This window comes from Calonectris borealis, chromosome 11 (genome assembly GCF_964195595.1).
Source record: "Calonectris borealis chromosome 11, bCalBor7.hap1.2, whole genome shotgun sequence".
Lineage (NCBI taxonomy): Eukaryota > Metazoa > Chordata > Aves > Procellariiformes > Procellariidae > Calonectris > Calonectris borealis.
In genome coordinates, this window is record NC_134322.1 from 11,195,339 (window position 1) to 11,216,482 (window position 21,144).

General features: G+C 41.3%; 1 protein-coding gene across 3 annotated transcripts in view; it reads left to right on the forward strand.

Moving 5' to 3' along the window:
• HDGFL3 (HDGF like 3) overlaps positions 1–21,144 on the forward strand; it is a 48,609-nt gene that overhangs the window by 12,166 nt on the left and 15,299 nt on the right. For all 3 annotated transcript variants that reach the window (XM_075159964.1, XM_075159965.1, XM_075159966.1), the window contains one exon: positions 20,430–20,506. In XM_075159964.1, the coding sequence (XP_075016065.1) occupies positions 20,430–20,506 (77 nt within the window). The remainder of the gene's footprint in view (positions 1–20,429; positions 20,507–21,144) is intronic.

Here is a 21,144-nt window from a genome sequence, read left to right on the forward strand (position 1 = left end):
ACTCTGATTAACTGAATGCCTTTTATCCAGAGAATTCGCTTGTTTCCAGATCCTTGAGTGTTTGCTACCTACTTCTTTATTCATTATGCAATTAGCCTGTTTGATCTTTGTATTCTCATGTAAAATCTTGCAGATTTCATGCTAATATACTAGCTTAATAATACAAGTAACAATACATTTAAATGGCAGTGTTATTGCCCCTGCCAAATGATGTTTTGCATCTCTGAGACCTTTGGCATTTCCTGTCTAGGGACAAACTTCTTAAACTGTGTTTAATAAACCTGAGAAGTGTTAGAGTAGGACAGAAGGACTCAGCCTACCCTTTAATGAAACATACAGACATAACTGACCTGGCTCAGAATTAACTGTATATTTTTGTGTGCATGGGTTGTGTCATACAGAAAATCTAACTCGGATCCCAGAAGCAGTAGTGCAGATCTGCACCTAGCTCAATTACTCTTGTCTCTCATTAGGTATAATGCTTGTAGGCTCAGCCAGCTCCACGTGGCACAACGCTGCAGACATATCCAGCGTAGGCAGCAATCTCTAGTCCTAGACCATTAGCTTTCCACCCCCTCTCTTTGGAGGTATGTTGATCTAGCAATCGGCGAGAACAAGACCAGCAAGCCTGACTTTCATCACTGTGAGTAAAGAGAGAGAAACCGTGAAGAAAGTGGCCAGCTAATGATGATACGCCCAGGGACCACTGAAAAATTTTGTCTAATAATTGATGGTGCGTTATAGCAGTCAAAGTGCATTTAAAGTTTCTTTGTGGATTGGTGTAGAATTATTTGAAAAGGACCAAACTTGCCACACTTAGCTGAAATGGTAATGGCCAGTAAATCTTATCTTTACATACCCTGTTAAAATAGAATTGGTGAATAAAACCACTCTCTTCAAAAGATGCTTTTAGATACTTGGTGTCTGAAAGATGTCACTTAGGTCTTATTACCTGGAAGGGCTCCTTTGAATTTTGGTATCACGTTTTCTTGGTCAAAGCCAAAATTTCCTTTAACTTAACTGGAGGACAGTGAATAGGTTTAGGGTTTAGGCCCCAAGAATTGTTTTGAAGCTTAATTAATAACAGTAGATAAAATACTGGCAGCAGTTTGGTTTAACATGGTTTTTATGTTAGCCTGTGATGTCAGTTGTCTTCAGATGCTCATCAAAAATGCAGAATAAATACCAACTGGCCAGGTCCTCAGTCGCTGTAATCCAACAAATAAGCAATTGTGTGTCTAGGGTGCATAGAAAAATAGAGGCAAGATGCTGTTGTGGTTAAAATATAGGAAATAAGGATTCAGTTCATTCTGTATTTCATGAGTAGTCTTTGCCTTTGAAGCACTGTGTCTTAGTTCCCTGTTTGTAGAAGACAGTTAACAACATTTTTCCCTTTAAAAAGGTGGTGTGGAGACAAAATCACTAACATTTATGAGTTGCTTGGCTACTGCCATGATAGGAGCTGTATCAGCACACATAGACAGAAAAATCTCTTTCTTCAGATACCCTGGTTTATCTAGGATAGATGTCCTGGCTTATTGAGAAATTGCCCCTTGAATAGTCACTCAGATGAGATAAAAGGGAAAAACTAGTGCTAGATTCAGAAAGATCAATAATGGTGTTTGTTTTATGAGTGACCCTGAAGAAACAATAAGCACTTAGTTGCTGAAATTAGCTGCTGATTTAAAAATAGGAAGGAAGCTGTTAATGCAACTGTAGAGAGCGGAGGAAAAAGTCTGGAATGACCTCAATAAAATAAGAGCGTGCCCAAGTAAATGGCTAATGCCATTATTGAACAGAAATCTAGGATCATACAGCTGGGGAGAAAAAAACCAGATTTGGGTAAAGACAAATAGTTTGTGTGGGGATGATAAAGTTGATTTGGGACAATACAAGAGAGATTCAAGCAGGTAAGACAATGTATTTTAGTGTAAAACACATGGATGTTTAGAGCTATTTAGAACATTTTGTGTTGGGAGGAGAAGGCAGCCTTTAAAGTGACAGTGGCACACTAACTATTATGAAGGTGTATTTACTGTCTTGTGAAGGTGAATTTCCTGTTTTCTGGACTCCTGTTTGTCTTGACCATTTCTTTCATTGATACTCTGAATTAACACCCACTTGAACTCCAGATTTGCTAGTTAGCTGACAATCCTCATATGTGAATATCACTATTAAAAAGCAACTGCCAATAGCAATGGCAAAATGGTATTTGGGGCACTTTAATGTATTAGAGTTGCAAATGGGTGTGAAATTTTCAGTATATTGCTTAGAGTAATACATAGTAAATGCTGTCATTTTAATGGGAGCTAGTGTCTGTGTCAGGCTGAGCATCATAAATGTAAGGATTACATGATAATTTTTAGCTGAGTGCGTTTTTCCAGTATTGTTGACTATGTCCCCCATCCAGCAAGGCATGAAAGTAAGGCACCTTAAAGTATGAACTAAAGTCATCCAAGGGAAGGGCTTAAAGGTAAGCTTATGCTTAAAGACTTTGTTAGACTAGAGCCTAAAAAGGTAAGGTTAATAACACTATAGTATTATAGTGTAATATAATATTAGAGACTGTTAAAAGAAATTACTACTACAGACTGACAGAATTCCAGAAGACTTTCAGTATCAGTAAAAAAATTTAAAAATCTATAGTTTGGACAGCCCTATGCAAGCATTTTAGTAAATAAACCTCTCTTTTCCAGTTCAGTGAAGTATGGATGGAGCCAGTGGCGTCACTGTGGTGAAACTCTCAGTGTAGGACCACGGCCCTTGTTCTGACATAGTTTGGTAAAATACAAGATACTTAACCAGGAACAACTTTGGTCAGTTATAATTGCAAGCATGACAGCTTGGAAAAATCAAACTCTCAAACACATCATAGAAGAAAGGTTCTACATTTTAAGTGTTTGATATTTAAAACAGACCATTTGTTTTCTTATTAGTATAAGGATAAGGGAAGGTAGGTTTTCCCTGGCAAGGTTTATCTTTTTTGGCAAAGAATGACAGACAAAAATCAGATTAGATCCAGAAAACTTCAAAGGATCCATCAGAAATAGACAACAGATCTTTCTCTGTGTTTTTCTGCCAAAACCCAGTCTGCAGTCTTTTGAGCTTTTCTCCTTGGCCATTTGGGACCTGTCCAGTCCTTCACCATGTGCTTTTCTCCTTTTTCCTTTTGGTTGCTCTGTTTTATGATCTCACTTTTGCCGTGTTATGAGTCTCCTGTGACTTCTCCTTTACCAACTTGGAGCTTCTTCCATCTCTCTCCCTCTTTAATTATGTACCTCACTCATACATCACTCCTTGGAGATCTGCAAGCAATTTTTCATGGCAGGTCTCTGTTTGTTCCTTTCTGAGATGAGACATGATTTGCTGATCACGGCAAAGGTCTGTCTTAACCATGGAACTAATGGTGAAGTCATGGCTTCTTCAGGCAGCACTCCTGTGACTTCTGCTCTGGTGCATCTGAAAAGAGCACATTTAAGGCAGTGAGTCCTTTATGGAACTGTTTTTTACTTTCTAAACCTTCTGCACCAGGTTGACACATGTTGCTTAGATAGCATCTAAACTTTTATTTGCAGGTATCTGGTCATATTCAGAGTAGGTGTGAGTTCATCAGCTCATTGAGTACTGTTTCCTTCATTTCCTAAAACAAAAATAACAAGACTGAAGTGTGAATTCTCCTAGTGTTCAGAAGATGGGGAACCTCAGCAGCTGATGGTCTTTCTCCATGCTCCTGCATTCTGCTTTAAGTGTGACTTAAAAACAGATTTCATCTGAGGATTGTAGCGTAAAATGGAGTAATTTTTATATATAAGTTGAACCATAGCTTACAGTAAAACCTTTCCAGTTGCTCTTGTTTGACAAACAAATCATTTCAGGGTGAAGATGTTCTATGTTTGTTGTTAGTACAGACAGGGATATTTGGGAAAACATTAAAATTCAGTTCTTTAAATCTCTCTCTTTTTTAATTAGTTTAAATAACTAGCCCCAAATGTGCAAGTCTGATCTTTTTGTGTAAATGACAATAGATGAATACATTTTCTCCTGCAGTGTCATGATTTTAAGTCCAAATGAAGCTAACCCAGAATGAAGACAGTTGTCTCAGAAGTTTGGAGGCAATAAGCAATTAAAGTTTTTAATACCCATACTGTACAGGCTTTTTGTTAGATATTTTTCCTTGTCATTTTGAAGCCACTGAGTAATTTTCATCAACTAATCTCATGGAAAACATTGGATATATGTTTCGTCTGAAGGAAGGGTGCCCCTGTAGCCTGTCAAGTCAATCTGAATGTTCTGCAAAAAGATATGAGAAATGTTAGTTTTCATTACAATATTGACAGATCTCTTCTTTTTATTATTGTGTAAAGAACCTTTTAGGGCCCCCAACTGGAATGATTTTTTTGTAAGCATAGACAACAAAATGAAGGCTGAGTTTTCAGTTTTAACTCTTCATTTCCTGATTTCCCCATCATAATAATCCATTAACGAGTCTTCCTGCATTTGGGGTAGTAAAAATCTTGTGAGCAAGTGATTGCTGACAGTAAGTATATACAGTTGTCATTTGAGGATAGATGAAAGGATTTCCTGATAATGCTGGAAGAGTGATGACAATGTAGAGAGCTTGGACATTTTAACTGTTTGAAGTGGTGGTGTCTGAGCAGTAAAGATCTTTCCACTGTATGCTTGAGAGGCATAAGGGAGAACAAGTCAGCCTGAGGCCTCTCAGTAATACTGTAATTCGAGCGATAAATATAGCAACAAGCACTGGAAATTAGCCTGTGTGGAGCAGGCAGGAAGAGGTTGTGGAGTCAGCTTTTTAAAGGTGTTGGGAATTAGCTGAACATCAGTACTTCGCAGTATCTTTAGGTACCTTGGTGCTTTTCAAGTCTTCCCCCTGTGTCATCTGTATCTCTGATCTCTACATACCATGGACATGTATGTGTGTGTATACACATACCTATTCTGTGCATAGATATACATACCCCCATGGAAAAGATAGATGCTTAAAACATAGGTGTAGCACATTGCCGTGGTAGCACATCACTTGACTCTGGACTCCAACAGAGGCAGCGTCAACAACGAAGGGCCCAGTAGTTTGGCTGAAGCACAATAGGAGCAACTAGAATAAACAGTTATTTGAAAGATTCCAAGAAATATCTGGCAGACAAGTGAGTATCATGAGGTAAAGCTTCCAAAACTTAAAGAAGGAAACAGATCCTTGCTTCCTCCTCTTGGGAAGGTCTCTGCATTACTGGCTTTGCACATCTGAGATTGTTTCATTCATTTGTGTAACAGCCAGTTTTAAACTTGATACAGAAATTGGAAATAAACTGCAGATTCATTTCCAGTTTTCCTTTCTTCTACTCAGACTATTTGACATGACAGTCTTGATTTTACCGAAAGGCTATATGAGACCTGGCTTTGGTGGGGCTTTTTGTTGTTGTGTATTAATTTTTTGTTCTATAAAACAAAAGGAAGGTAAGAAATTTGAGTAATTACTACAGCGTCTTAACAAAACAATGAACTTCCCATGTTATGATGTAGTTCCTATCGCCCCATTCTGAAGTTCCCCATCCTTCCAATGGTCTCAGGTCAACCCAAATATTATCCTTGGCATCACTGCTGCTCCAAAAAGAAACATAATGTTCTTGAATTTCAGAAGGATTTAGTCTCTGTCTCCTGGCCTTTTGTAAAGCCCTGCTGAAATCTGAAAATACCTTCAGAGTCAACATAAAGGGAGGAGATGACATTGTACTGTGCTCTGGGTAGCCCAAAGTCAGAAGGGACAGGTGTCCGTAGGCTTTGGTCTCCGCCTTAGAAAAGTACATTTAAATCTCTTTCGGTTTTCCATTAGCAGACTGAAAGGATAATTAGCATACATCTGTAGCCCTGAAAATGCAAACTGGAAACAACTGTTTATTTTGCCTTGCAGCAACGTGTAAAAAACCTAGAGAGAGGCTGTTTGCCAGCTCTAGTTTGGCTGCTTGAATAGAAGACATCATGTAACAAAAGAGGAAAAACAGGGCAAGGAATATCATACACCAGAGAATTTCTTTAAGACCATCAGTTAACAAAGCATCCTACATACAGCAGAGTAAGTAGGGCTGGGGAGGAAGGAAAAAATTCCAGACTGTAGGGACTTACAGGTATCACTATGGTGTCACCGATGTCAACTAGGAAACAGTGTGTCAGCCTTTAAAGTCAGTAACTTTGTACTCCTTGGGCTTGGAAAGCACCTACCTGTGAAGCTGCTTACAACACGGAAAGTAAAACCACGCTGAGACAATGAGTAGAAAAAACTTTAAGTCTGGGAGAGCTCGAGACACAATTGCACAATAATGCAAACCATTTCTGGGAATCAATCCCATATCAGGCTGGATTACTAAATGTACTAAATATAAGTACATATTGAAACTTAATAACAACATAGGGTGTGACCTTACAGAGATATGTAGCATCAGTCTGGAGATGCAGTCCAGGTGGGAGAAACAGGAAAGTACAGATGAGGAGCAAATGCTATAGTTGCAAAGAACAATTTTGGAGTTACTGTCCTTCCCTTCATATGTTTATGCATTTTGCATAGAAAGTCACTGGATACAAGCAGCAATTTTTTGCTAGTTTTTCTTCAGCTCCACAAATCTTACATTTTACAGTGTTCAAGCCTCCATGAAGGGGATAGTGTGAACCCCTTCTTTTAATTCCTGGAGGGCAGGGTATCTTCCTCAGCTGAATCTCCTCCATCTGAAGAAAACAAGAATTCAGGTTTCTGTTCCTGCCTGTTACCCTAGTCCCTAATCTATTGTTTGGTAACTAGGAGGCAGTTCCTCCAGCTCCTCCTCCAGGTATCCTTTGGGAAAACTTTAGATGTAGGGCACTTACGGTTCACCTTTTCTATGGCACATATCAGTATCTTCCTGTTGCAGCATCTGTGGGGTGGGGAGGAAGGAAGGAAAGCCCTGGTTGAGTGGCATTTAGACTAGCATGTGCCGTAGGTTGGCCATCTTGACCAAGCAGCATAAGATGATGCCAGAAAGCAGAGGACTCTGCCTCAAAAGGAGGTTTGTGTCCTTCCTTCTCTCGAGGAGTTTTGCCTTTCTCTTTCCTGTTGCTCGTGCAGAGACCACCCAAGCACAACGGCTGAGAAGGGCTCCAGAGCCAGCAGGCATGGAGGGACGTGATTTGCACCCCATAGCAGAAGGGAGGCCATCCATGCATGGCCTGCCTTCCTTGCGATATAATTTATTATTCATCACTGTATGTAAATCAATCCCTCCGGCCCCATTGATTGCTTTTTGGTGTGTGTGTTGACATAAATATCTGTGTATTTTTCTTTAGCTTCCTTCAACTTGTTACCAGCCTGTACGGTGATGTCCTGCACAGGGCCGAAATAATTTTCCTGGGTGCGGTCGCACCACGTGAGGGTTGTCTGCCAGCTCTCTGGCAGGATGTGTGTTTGCATATGGGGATTTCTGCATATTACCTTGACCTTTGCAGCACATTGGTTGTTCAAATGTAACTTGTGGTCCACTATTGGCTTCCTGTAGTATTGCTGCTTCCAGCTTTCTCTCTCTTACATTGCCAATTCTTTTTCCCAGATGTGTTAGCTTTTTCCTTTTGCAAACTAAATTTCGGTTTACTTGCAGCTCGTATTTCTCACAGACCCAGGACTCTGTGATTCAGTTGCCATATTGGTTTTACCATCACTGGGTGTAGTGGAGTGACTGCATGTTTATACATACATACATATGAGCATAAGGTAGTGTCTTTGTCTTAACATTGCAAAGGTTCCCAGCTTACTGTCCCAGATGCCTCTCCAGAACTTGGAAGAAGGTGTTAAGTGAGGCAGATCCTGGCAAGGAATACACCTAAGCAAGGCATCTCATGCCAGGCACTCTGCCCTACTGTAGTGGCATCTTTTGTCATCTTTTTCTTAAACTAATTAGTTGCTGGTTGGTTTTCAGCCCAGATGCCACTGTTTCCATCTGAGCCAGCGTAAATTTGTATTTCTGTAAGGATTTCTTCAGACACTATTATCTAGAATCCAATTAGGTAGCGTTCATTCAGGATTAATCATATGTGGAAGTGTTTGCAGAATTGAGGTTCCTGTGTTGTTAGCAGCGTGCTATTACCACTGTGTTTCATTATCCTCCGGCAGGCGTGGGCTCGGGCATTTCATGTGTTCTAGGAGTAGCCCTGCGCAGATCCACTGCAGGGCTGGAGGCTTGCTGTCCTGGTTGTTACGGAAGGAAGATGATACCTATCCCATTAGTTTGCTCTCCAAAGACCACGTCCCAAAGGCAGCGAATGAGTTCGACTGCATAAAGATTCCTTGATTTCAATAAAACTGCTTACATGTGTGCTGCCGTGCCTGTAGAAACATAAAGTAGGACCACAGACTAAGGGAGAAGGCAGACGTTCATCTTAAAAAAGAAAAAAATAAAAGATGACATTCCGTACTGCAGTGCCTCTCCAAATACCAGGGCTTTTGAAAGATATTAGTGGTCAGCAAACTCAACAGATAATTCTTTTCGTATGGTGTCTGGATCAGGTGACTCACATATGTTCACATTTTCAGGTACCCCTTTTTGCTGCTTTTTATCAGGAGCTCTTTTTCAAAATCTTCCTCTTGTGCAAACTTTATTTTTCTTTGTCACAGTCAGTATTTCTATCACAGCTTTTGGAAGAAGATAGCATAAAGTTATTAAGCTTTGTGGTTAGAATTTTAATTTCTGCAAAGATATATCACCAGTAATAAGCTTGTTCTGTCAATATTTTGTTTTCTTTGCATTTATTTGAGAGACTCTGCTTTGGAGCTTTTTATTGTTATTAAGGGAGTGGGTCAGTTTTCTGAGCAGGTTTTTTGAATTGGTACTTCTGGTAAAATGACAATTCCTTGTTAAAAGATGAGAAGAGATTAGAGAAGACACATTTGTCAGACAGGGCTCTTCAGCATTAAAATGCTTGAATGTTTTCTCCTTATCTTTTGGAAGAAGTTTTATGCCATCTCCTGCCTTACAAATTAATGGATTCACCTCCATATATAATTGCCATGTTATTGTGCTGGATGGGATCTGGTCATACAAAGACAATGGCTTTGTTTATGCTGCCAAACTGTATGCCCAGCTGTGCTTGCAGGACTAAGCCTCTAGCTGTTACGTTTCTAGAAACCCATAATAATAAAGATTTTAGTGACAATATGTTAAGAAGAAGTGCCAGCTTCTTTAGCATATGTGGGAGCAAGGGGAACAATTTTTTAATGAGAAGCTTATACTTTTTCTGAAACATTTGCTGCTAGATGAAGGTGTTAGTTTACTTCTTTGTCAAATGCCAGCAATACAGTTGACCTGGTATAGTAACAGGGGTGTCAGGGTTGTCTCCAAGGCAGATTTATTGAAAAGGACTGCCATCGTGAATGCTACATGTGAGGCTGAATTGGGGATCTTGAGGATTAAACGCATTGTGAGCTAAAGCTCTTTGGTTGTGGTGCGTGGTTTGGACACATCATGTGTCATCACCAGTGTGTTAAAAAGTAAAGGCAAGTGACACTGAAGAATTAAAATTTTGCGTACTGACTGAAAGGCTTTTGGTTGGATTTTGTGATTTGTGTGAGGTGTATGTAAACACTGTATCTGAATCCCAGGATAAATTTGTATGTGCAGTGTTCCCTAATGTCCTTCCTCGTTCCAGATATGTGTCTCACTAACCAAGTACTCTTCTATGTGTAATTGCCTTTTCCCAGTTATTTGCACAATATGAGTCAGGATAATACGCTGTTTCTTTACAGCTACTTTTTAAAACAAAATGGTAACCTGATTTAAAACATGTTTTTTTACTGAGCTGCCAAGGGAGAGTGCTAAGCTCCCATGCTTAGTATGGATGCCACTCCTGATTCAGAGGTAAAGAGTGTTTTAAAAATTTAATATTAATGTGTGCAGGAAAACAGCTATTACAGTTCCACATGCGTAATTTGTCCCTTGATAGTCTGTATCCTTTTAAAATCATCATTCCTTTAAAATTAATCTTCTGATTACCCCTCCAAGTTTGATATAGAAATGAGAGCGATGGCCAGAAGCCCTTGGTGGTATTTGGAGAAGGAAAGTTAGAGAAAATCAGAGACTTTTGGAAGAAAGCAGGTTCTGGAGTAAACTCTGTGACTTCTGTAACGTAACTGCAGCTGAGTCACTAGGTTTTGTAGATAACTTGTGTTCATGGAAACACCGTATTCCGAGAGGTTATTTGAAAGTAACACAAAATACTTACACATACCTCATACACAAATTCCAAGTTAACTGATTGGATAGCAAGAAAGGATGTTATAAAGTAACTCTTACTGCTACAAGTATATAAACATGTAGGCAACTTCAAGCCCATGATTAATCCATGTAAATTAAAAGAGAGTACTGACATGCTTAAAACTCATAATTAGTGTTTGTGAGGCAGAATATATTTTTTAGAATGGGCATGCCACCCTAGCAAGTCTGGTCACTACCATATTGATATATTCAGTTTGTCTCTGACATTAATGCCATTTACAGCTCTAAAAATACATCTTTTTGTCTTTCATGTTTTTATTATTTCATTTGAGTGATTTTTTTCTAACATGGTTTAGTAATTAGGATTTAAGTTTGTCGGTCTGCATGTACATAATGGAGTGCTTTGAATATTTGTGTATAAAGAGTTTCATTCCTGTAAGCTGCTGCTTGAGGGTTTTGGTTTGGGTTTTGGGGGTTTTTTTTGAGGAAAATGTTCATTTTGATAAATAAGGCTGTTAATCTTCTAGGAACTATCTAATCTAAGTAAATTTAAGCAACATTACATTTTTGGTCAAAACTAAATGAAAACTCTCATTCTGAGGTTTTGGAAGCAGAAAAACAGGCAGGTGGGGAGGAGTATGACTTGGCTTGGAAAAACTCATTCCTGACTCTCTTTAGGCAGACAGATTAAAATTCCTCAGAGTTTAACCTAGGCTGAGGGAATTTGCAAAGAAGGTATTTGACACCGTAATGACAGCTCCTGGAAATCTCAGCAGAGATTGAAAGCAAACCTGGTAAAAATACCAAAGTTGGGTCCGAGTGCTGCACAGAGACCGCTGTGACTCCATGAATCTCTTTTCATTCCATAGTTTTAGTGACCCAGTCGACACAGGCAAAAGTTCCATCTTAGCAAAACAGTCTGCTGCTTTAATTGGTTGTTTTGTACCATAGATGGTGGCTAAGACTGCGGGAGTAATGGAAACAATTATTTACAGACAGTTGTTAGGTTTATACCGACCCTAGGCTTTCTACAGACGCTGAGCCCTTCTGCAGGTACGAGTTTGCAGTTTGTCAGCAGAGTAGACAGGAGAACCTGCCTTTGAAAGAAAAATTATTGCAAATCACTCCATTCCATTGGCTTTGCAGTTAGATTCCATTGCTTCTCATTCTCCTCAGATTGTGTACATGTTGTTGTACGTGTTATTTGAATCACAACAAAATAATTGGCCTATGTGCCAGTGATGCTTGGTGATTATACTTATCCCATAGCCCCAAAATCCAGACTGAGGCCTCTCCCCTGCTGAAGAGTCCCAGTCCACCATCTTCCCGTGAGCACCCTAAGTGCTGTGATTTGGTGCTCTGAGCGTGCCTGTGCTTCTGCAGCCCTCAGCGCCAGGGTGTAGTGTCTGTTCAGGACCCCCGCCATAGTCAGTGCCTGCAGAAGTTACCTGTTCGTGTGGCTTCTGCGCCGTGTATGCAGCTTAGCTGGTGCAAAAAGGTGGGTAGGTAATAGGTAAGTTAGTTTATGATACTGTGAAACAGAAGTTTATGTTTTGAAGCAGTTGCTTAAATCCTGCAGATAGGTATTCTGATAAGAACACCAACACTCAGGTATTTAAGACCATGAGTCTTTATGGTCTGTGGGTCCACAGAGAGCAAAATACTAAAGCCAAATACATGCTTAGCTGTGTCTCCATTCCCTCTGGAGAGCTGGTCAGGATGCTCATGTAGTCTCATCTCTATTGCTGCACCCAAACCTCAGAGGGCTGCAGGACTCTAAAAATGTTCTGCGCTTTTAAGGGACAAAGATTTTGTGTTCTTTTCTGATGTAACGGTAAGCATTTTTTTTACGCAGGCACTTGTTCAGTGACAAGGAGCGTTTCAGTCCCCTGATACTATACTCCTTAGCTGCAACTGACGGTAACAAAACAGGTCACAGAGGAGACAAGCAGGAAGGTTTTCTGTACCCAAAGGCCCAGATGATAGTAGCAACCTCCAGAGCGTCAAGCTTGAATCCTCCCTAGCAGGAGGCCATGGGCTGCAGCAAGCCAAGCAGATTGTTCCCTTCTTTGTGTCTAGTATGTTTGTGTTCACCCTGACGCAAAGTGGAGGCTCGTATTCTGGGACCTGCAGTCTCCATCGATCACATTTCCTTACTGAAAACAATTCTAGCCACAAGCTGTAGTGTCAACAGGGTTTTGTGTACTTTGTGGGAAGCTGGACCAAATATTGCACAGGGACGCTTGGTGTTCTTCAGCCTGGAAATATTGTGCCAATCCAACTTTTTAACTGACTTTTTGGGCAAGTAAATTACATTGGAAAAGAAGTAGTAAATTAAGCCAGCCAAGTCTCGGAACCTGCAATCTTCCAGAAATTCACTTTTGGCTTTAAGTGTGCCAATCTGAGTATAAGGACTAGCAACACTTTTTTTTTTTTTTCTTTTCTTTTTTTTTTTTTTTTTTTTTTTTTTAGTAAAAGCTTGAACAGTGCACTATGGAGTTTTGGATACATGGAACAGATAAGCCTCGAGTATAAAATTTGGTTGTGTGTATTTGACCAAACGTCAACGCTCTAGGCAGGCTGCATCTGATTGAAAAGATTTTGATCAAGTTGACTGGCCAAAAAATCCTATCTCATGAGTATAACATTTTTCCTTAAAAACAAACAAAATCAATGAAATAGTAAAATTCTAGTGTAAATATTGGAAGGCCAAAAAATATTCCTTAGTCTAATGAGTTCTTATACCATTCATCCACTCTTTTGAGCAGCTGTGATATGGAAGGTGGCAGGGTTTGTCTGAGCACTTTGGGGAGGAAGATGGTATGGTACGACTTTTCATGTCCCTTTGGCTTATGAGAAGAGTGGCAGGAGACAAATACAGTGTTTGTGAATGTGCAGTCCCTAAAATTTCTAGTTTGTTGATGTCTTGACTGGTTAATTAGTTTTTATTTGCTGTATGTCTTCCAAACACATTTTTGTATGTGCATTTCTTGCACACTTTTATATTTCAAGACAAAAATATTTGTAGTAAGATGATAAAGTAGGATAACCAGATTTTGTCATCAGAAATTGCTTTCATTTGGTGTTAGTGAGCTCACTACGGTTTGCTCAGGTGGATGTACATTGCAAACAGTATTTTGATATCTGCAGAATAATTCAGACAAAGGAAGATAAAGCTTCACTATGCTTAAAGGGAAGAAAAGTAAACACAAAATGCCTCAGAGCTGGCAATATTTGTTGAAAATGAACAACCTCTCCCCACCCATCCACAAATAAAAAGTAATTTTGTGAGCCATGAAACTTAAGAAGTTTATTTTTCTCTGGCTTGCCTTTATGTGGAGTCCCTGTTGTCTCATATTTTGGTTGAGCCTGCATTGCAAGCTGTCTCTCAGCATATGGACTACTTGTTTGTCCATCTTCTGATGGATAGCCTATTTATCACAAAACATGGGGAAATTTTGTCTCTCTTTGGCCTTTCTCCTTTTGTCTGGTTTGGCAGAATTGTCTGATGCGTCCCTGAGTTATTGCAGGTAAGAGTCGGACTGAAAATATTGTGATCACATCCTTTCCTTTCCTTAGGGAACAGACTGGGGGAAAAAAATCCTGGTGGTAGCGGCATTGCTTTGCTCACAGTGGCAGGGAAACACCTCATTTGGAGAAAATGGAGCATTTTTGCAGCAGTCTGAATTTTGGGGTGTGCTTAGTGGGAGGATTACAGTTTGGTAACCTGAAATCCTCCTCTGACAGAGCTGGAAGTATTTGTTATTAGTAATAAATAGCATTTTAGCACCTCAAGTGCTTTATAAGGAGAACAGTACCATAGTCCCCATTTGTAAAAGTGAGATGGAAGGAGATGCAGTGATGTGGCCAAGGTCATCCCAGAGGCCAGTGGCAGAGATAGGACTAGTCTTTGTATGCCCCGAGTCTTCTCCTCGGACAGTCTTCTGTCCACCAGCCACGAAAGCTCACAGAGGACTTGAATCACGTGAATAGATCTGTTATCTACAAAGCCATACATATAGATACCAGTCACGCAGAACTAAGCTTTGGCCCCATTTTCATATTGGAGATTAAAGCAGCTCTGCAGAAAGTGTATTTCAACTTTCTGTCTTAAAAATATGCTGCTAATTAGGAATGTAAAGGGGCTGAACTCAGCTGCAAGACTGCTGATCTTTCCTAGTGAGACATTGCCTGCCAGCATTGTTTGGACTCCAACTAACCCTTCATTGTCTTCTATCTCGTTGAGGTCCTGAGCATGCACAGAAAAAAAGGAGGATTGATGTCTTTATATTGTCATTTCTGGCTGTCTGCAGGATACCCTTCAGCCATTTTCAGCAGTGCTCAAAAGTATGCTCTGCTGTTTTTAATCTTGTTTTGCTTTTTGTTTTTGCTGATGGCACTCTCTTCCATGCCCGGAGACTTTTTTTAATTTTTACTTTTGTAGCTGTGCAATTCCACCTTATTAAGTTGGATTCTGCTTCTAGTCTCACCCTTCACAGGGTTATCTTTTTTAATGGGTGAAAAAGTGCATATGCCAGCATTCCACACTAGGAGTTCTACTATGTGATGTACATTGGGGAAGGAGTTGTGCTCTGCTTCAAATATCATATGGTCCTGATAAATGAGAGAAAAATTCTGCAGTCTCCAATCAGCTTTAGTTGGATTGCTGTTCAATTTAAGTACTACAGAACTTGAGTCACAGTTTTTAGCTTGAAGGAGGTTGGATATTTTTTTCTTTTCTTTTTTTTTTTTTTTTTTACATTTTAGGATCCTCTGGGGAAAAAAAGAATTAATATTTTACATTTTACAGAATAGTATTTTAAATAATGGTTTAGAAAAGATACTGCCATACTGCTGACTCCCAGTAGCGTTAGCTATTAAAAAGCATATTAAATGCATCTGAATAAAAACATTGTAGAAAAGCAAAATATCCTATTTTAATAATGGATTTTGAAGAGTATTGCTTTTATCCATCTAGAGTTTTGCTAATAAGCTAACTGCAAAAGATCAAGCTGCTTGCATGTGTTGGGCAATAATAAGCAACTTGAACCACTTTCCAGCAAAAATACTATAGGCCTTTGCTTGACTGCTGTGCAGTGACTCCAGGGATTTCAGTGGGAGATACTGATCTCTGCAATGCTTCTGTGTGCTTTTGCCAATCAAAGGCATTTACAGTATGTCAAAACAATCAGTGATTACTGCTCTGCAGTTTTAATTCCCTCTTTTTGCAAAATAAAAGGACTTGTTCTTGTGGTTTCAGTGCCCACATAAGCATCTCTGCATGATGAAGTAAAGCTTTCTTGCCTGTACATGTGGACCTGATAGGTATTTTTGCACAATGCCTTTTTTTTTTCAGTGCAAAATTCTGTTGGAACATAATGGAACAGGGTCTGGTCTGAAAGCCACCCTGACAGCCTGGAATTCCTGCTTCTGAACAGCAGCTTATCCACAGCACAGAGATTTTGTGGTAGCCCTACAAGAAGACACCTGCTCTCCCTCTAAGTGGAAGAAGATGCATCTGGGATGCCCTTCGCCTTGATGGGCAGAACTGCCCCTTTCTTGACTGCTGCAATAACATAAACCTCCACAGAAAGCTGCTCTACATAGACAAGCAGAGAGACAAAGCTTGCCGTTTTCTCTGTGTGTCAGAGAGACATGTTTCCCATTTTGCCGGGAATGTAGAGCTCTGCGGAGCAGAACACCCAGGAGGGGGTGCAGCTTTCTCTGGTTCTGCACCAGCCCTCCCAGGGAGGTCCTCCGCCTGTCTGGAATATGCCACATCATCCCACAGGCAGGCACGGGGATGATTTGTGCTTCTGGGAGCCACTGTTGTTCTCAGAGGGCAACTCTGCACTGTCCTCCTCACAGGGCTATGGCTCTGCAGCTCCAGTCCAACCCACCCAGCCAGTGCCTCTCTCCCCAGGGTCCCTAACCTCATGGCAACTGGGAAGAAGGTGTTGCAGTATGAGTACTGCCAAACCCAGCCTGTGAGAACCAGTTGGAAATACTACCTGAGAAGTCAGCAATTACTCAGCACCACTGAGAGCAAAATATTCGGGCTGCATATACATCCCAGCCTGTAAACTACAACGTAAGGAGACAGATTTCTTGCTTGCACACTGGTAGTCCCTAGCAACACCATTTGATAAAGCCCTGGTCTGGTTTGAGAGGTCCAGGCTGAATTTTCTGTTCAGTGTTCCTGACCCTAGAAGCCTGGCATTTGTTTACCGAAAAAAAAGCACAGTTACGTCTTTAAAGCTCTGCTGCTTGGTTGGCAAACAAATGCTGGGAAGTGCAGCTCTGCTGAGGTTGTGCAAAAAGAAAGCAATTGTTATTCATTAAGCAGATGACAGCAACGGGAGCAAAGGGGATAAAACTCGAAATCTGAAACCACCTGCTTTAATTTTAGCCATAATTGAAGCGGCTGCCCATGATGTTGCTGATGCACGTATCAGATTTGCACACCGTGCACTGCTCTCACTGATTTCTGTGGCAGCAAGCTCCAGCCCACTGTCTGCTCTGGTTCAGGAGGGGATGAATCTCCTGTTTGATTGCAGGTTATAACGGGCACTTTAGAATCTGTTTGTTTCCTTCCAGGAGCAAAATGCAATCGCAGTCTGGCGCTCTGATAGACAGATGCTTTAGTCATTAGCGAGGTTTCTGTGACTGCAACACTGTGTCCTAGTATGGGTGTACTTATCTCTTTTGTTCCTGGTTTGAAGCAGTGATGCTTTTCTCGCTCCTGTGCTCACGCGCTCGCTCTCTTTCTCTCCCCCTCTCTCTCTGTCTTTAATCTTGCTGATATGGGGAAAAATATCAGATCCAAATCTTCAGCATATTTAACCAAAACATCTTGTAGGATGGGAATAAATTGTGACTGAGCACAGCAGCAGTGGGCTGCAGTATGGTTGCTTGTCCTGCTTGCTTTCTGTTACTACAAAACAGCAGCGATCCTCAAGGAGTGCTGGGGTTGTTCTGCAGCTAAATAAGCACTTAGAGGCTCAGCGTTCAGAGGGCTAAGGTGATTTTGCTGGGAATGGGTGGACTGTGCAAACTCTCCTCTCAGGGTCTCTAATCCAGGGATTCGCGTGAAACGTAAAAAGGGAAGAGATCTTTCCTAACAGCAGAGAGGGTCTCATCCTTCACTAAATTCCCTGGAGTTTTTGCCACAGAGTTAAATGGCCGTAAGATAACACTGTCACTTCATATTCAACCTCATTACAGTACTAGCATATAAGCCTGAGAGCTGGCGAGCTCACAGCAAAATCAGTGAAGGCAGGAAAAGTCTTGACCTCAGCTGCACGGTGAAATGTTAGAGTGGGAGCATTAACAGTCTATCCTTGAGCTGTTTAGTGCAGATTTATACTGCATGTGTTTGTGTGTATATGCCAACTTTCAAAAGCTATGAAAAGCTTTTTTATGGTTTCCTGTGATGATACATACTCAGAGGGGATACTCGGATGAATAAAGAAATATGCCACGAAATGGGGAGCAGGTGAGCTGCATGACAGATGTGTGTGCTGTCCTTTGTCGATTTGGTGCTGCCTCCTTAGCTAACAATATAAAGTGCTGGGAATACGACATGAGGCTTAACTCCACTTGGGATGTTGCTTAGGAGAAGATCCTCGCTGCTTTGGAGCATAGCACGTTGTGTGATGTAAGATCCCCATTCCCTTCTGATCAGCGTTCCCTGCTAAGCATGTCTTCATTCCTCTGCTTTACTGATCATTTACAGCTGTTCGCTTTATTTCATGAGAAATTCTTAAAGGGCTGAGACAGTAACTGGACTGTGCTGTTCTGTAACGCAGCCCAGAGCTGGCGCCGCGTTTCAAGCAGCCAAATGAGATTCGCACTCAAGTCTCAGCAGACATTGTGCGTCTCAGTCGCGGGAATCGACATTTTTCTGGGGTCTAGTATCTCTCTGGACATCTTTGTTGTCGTAATAAAGAGGAAGATGGCTATGGCATCCAGACAGTTGAGGTGTATTACCCCTGTACTTGGTAAACTGCCAGCACAGCCTTTTTTGGTCTGATGCGTAGATACTGCCATCTTTAAGGAGGCATAAAATGTATTGCAGAGTGGGACATACTATCTCCCTATCAGTTTGTAAAGTAAGTTGCAGTGTTTTTCCTCTGCAGTCTTTTTATCACTGTAATAGTCTAATACCTGTATTTAAATCATGAATTAGTGAGCAAATAACCACATTATGGGCACTTACTTAAAAACAAATAGTTAATGTCAGAAAATAATGAGTTCTAAAAAAATATCTTTGGCAGTCTTTCCTCTATGTATTCCTGATGATGAAGAGAATGCCAAACAGCCTGCCATGTCGTTTCAGTTCCTTCTTACACACAGCTGAGCTAAAAGTGAATGCACACTTCCATCTTCCACCAGTGTGTATCTTCCTTCGATGTGCATTTAAATAATAGATTCTCCTTTTACTTATCAATTCATTAACTTTGTTAAGTAAAAGAAGTTGGGTAATTGCTGTGCCCACAAGGTGTGTGACATCTCCGACCATCACGGATTGTCCCCTGCAGACCGTGCTGGGCAGTGAGTGCACGTTGACACGTGGCCCAGCGTGCCAGAGCCTCACCACCCACCCCCCTGAGCCGTGCCGCAGAAAAGAGGCAGGGAATGGTTTTGAAGTGCTCTTATATCGCCTGATTTTGGCGTAGCTTCAGACAATGTTCCGCTTAGACCTAAAAGATAGATAGGCATCCATTTCTTTTGCAGAAAGGAGTCCTGTGATGTTACAGCTTCACATGTGGCTCTGGTTTCTCTGTCCCCAACGGGTGTCCTTGCAGAAAGACCAAAAGGACTTCAATTCTTATAAAAGCTCGTACTCCTTTGAGAGCTACGTAGCCAGCAGATGCTTTACAGTGAAAGAGAACATCCTTTGAAAACAATCTGGTGTTTATTAATCAACAAGAATTCAGTGTTTGGGGTCCTTCGGCAGGAAAAGAGAAGGAAAGCACATGTGGGCCTGGCCTCCTGAGTGAAAACATACAGGTTCCATCCCCATGCTCTGCTGAGGAGCAGATTTCGTATAGCATTGGTATGTCAGCACTTTGCTCTCAGTTCCAGTGACATTTGGCAGGATTCAATATGCTTATGTTGAGATTGAGTTGCCTAAGACCCAGGCAGCAAGCCATTCACCTGCTCGCTGGTGTTGCCCTATAGATATCTAGATTCATTAGGCTCCCTCTTAGCCAGAGTTCTCTGGACACTTAATTTTAGACGCCCACATATGCTCAGAAGTGCCATTTCTGGGAAGGCAGGCACTTAGATCTTAGTTAAAGCTGTACTGTGTTTCTGGTTTATGTGGGTAGGCACCTGGACTCTGTTATTTCTGTTGCAGAGGACTGAAAAATTAGATATGGACAAGACTAAGTCATGGGCCTAACCTCCTGCCTTGCAACCAATGCTTTCACTCAGGTGTCGGAAGATGGGGTCTAGGTACTGCTCAGCCTGAGGGGTTTGTCCCAATCCCGGCTATATCTCAGGAGAGCACCCTCACCATCCCTCCCTTAGCTGCTCTGCAGCTGTATCTTGAGAAATATGAGGTCAGGGATAAAATGTGAAAGAAGAGATGGAGTACAGAGGGGATCGGTGACCAAAAACAGCATCCTAGGATGCTGCAGGGGAAGAGAGTCCCAGGCCCTCCTCCCTGGCGTGCATTATACATTTCACACTGGGTACGACCATCGCCACCAGGAAGCACTGATGGGAGATTGTCCATTTTTCCGGCTGCAGAGTCTCAGAAATACCATCTGTTCCCTATTTGTTGCAGAAGTTATTTAGGTGGCTGTGTGAGACAGACAGGATTACCCTCTGGGCTTCGGTGCCTTTGATGAGGGAGCATCTGAAGTTAGCACTTAAATTAAGCAGATTTGATTTTATTGCCTTTGTGTATTATAATGCCCATGAAATCGTTAAAACTTTTTGTCTGCTCCTTGGTCTTCTTCTCCCTGTAGTGTTTCTGTCACATGCTGACTTTGTATGACCTGCCTGCCTGCCTGAAAAATCAGCAGCCGTCTTCCCTTCCCCACCCCAGCACACAGTGGGACCTCCCAGGGGTGTGGGATACCTGCACTAGCACTTCCATGGCTTGGTAGGGATTCCTGGATGAGGGACACCACATTTGGGAATAATCCTTTTTCCATTTCTGTCTCACAGATTGATGAACTCCCTGAAGGAGCCGTGAAGCCTCCAGCAAATAAATATCCCATCTTCTTTTTCGGGACTCACGAAACGTAAGTGAATGAACATGATCTTTTCCGTTGAAAATGTCTTCTTCCACTGCAGCTAACGTTATCTCCACTGATTTTATTGGAACAAATCCTGACTGAAGCCATTGGGAGCCTAGAGATGGGTCCTACGAGCCCAACTCGTTTGTATTGACACATGGAAGTGAAACCTGAAAGTAGGTGGGAATGCTGCTGTGTGGATGGTATACCATGGTCTAAGCATAAATAACCAGTGCCTGTGTTTCCCGTAAAGAAAAGCGTTGGCAAAAATTTATTAAAGGGTCATCTGAACTCAGATGCAGCGGCAAAAATTTTTTACTTGGATGTAATAGCAGAGATCAGGCTATTGTGTTCAGACACGTTTGGGTTCGTGTCCTGTGTGAGAACTCACTTGGTAGTTTGTAAAATGAAAGGAAGCAGACCCCAGAATCTCACACAGTCCTCACATAGCTTTAAAATATATGCATTCCTTTGAGATTTGTGCTGGGGATATTGTAGGATATTCGCTCCCAGAAGTGATAGAAGAACTGAGCTGACTGAGCTCATAGGGAAAGAAAGGAATCAGAACAGAAAGGGTAAGTTAGGTCTCGTAGTAATTGCTACAAAGTACAGAGTTTCAAAATTATAATGTACATGTCTCCATT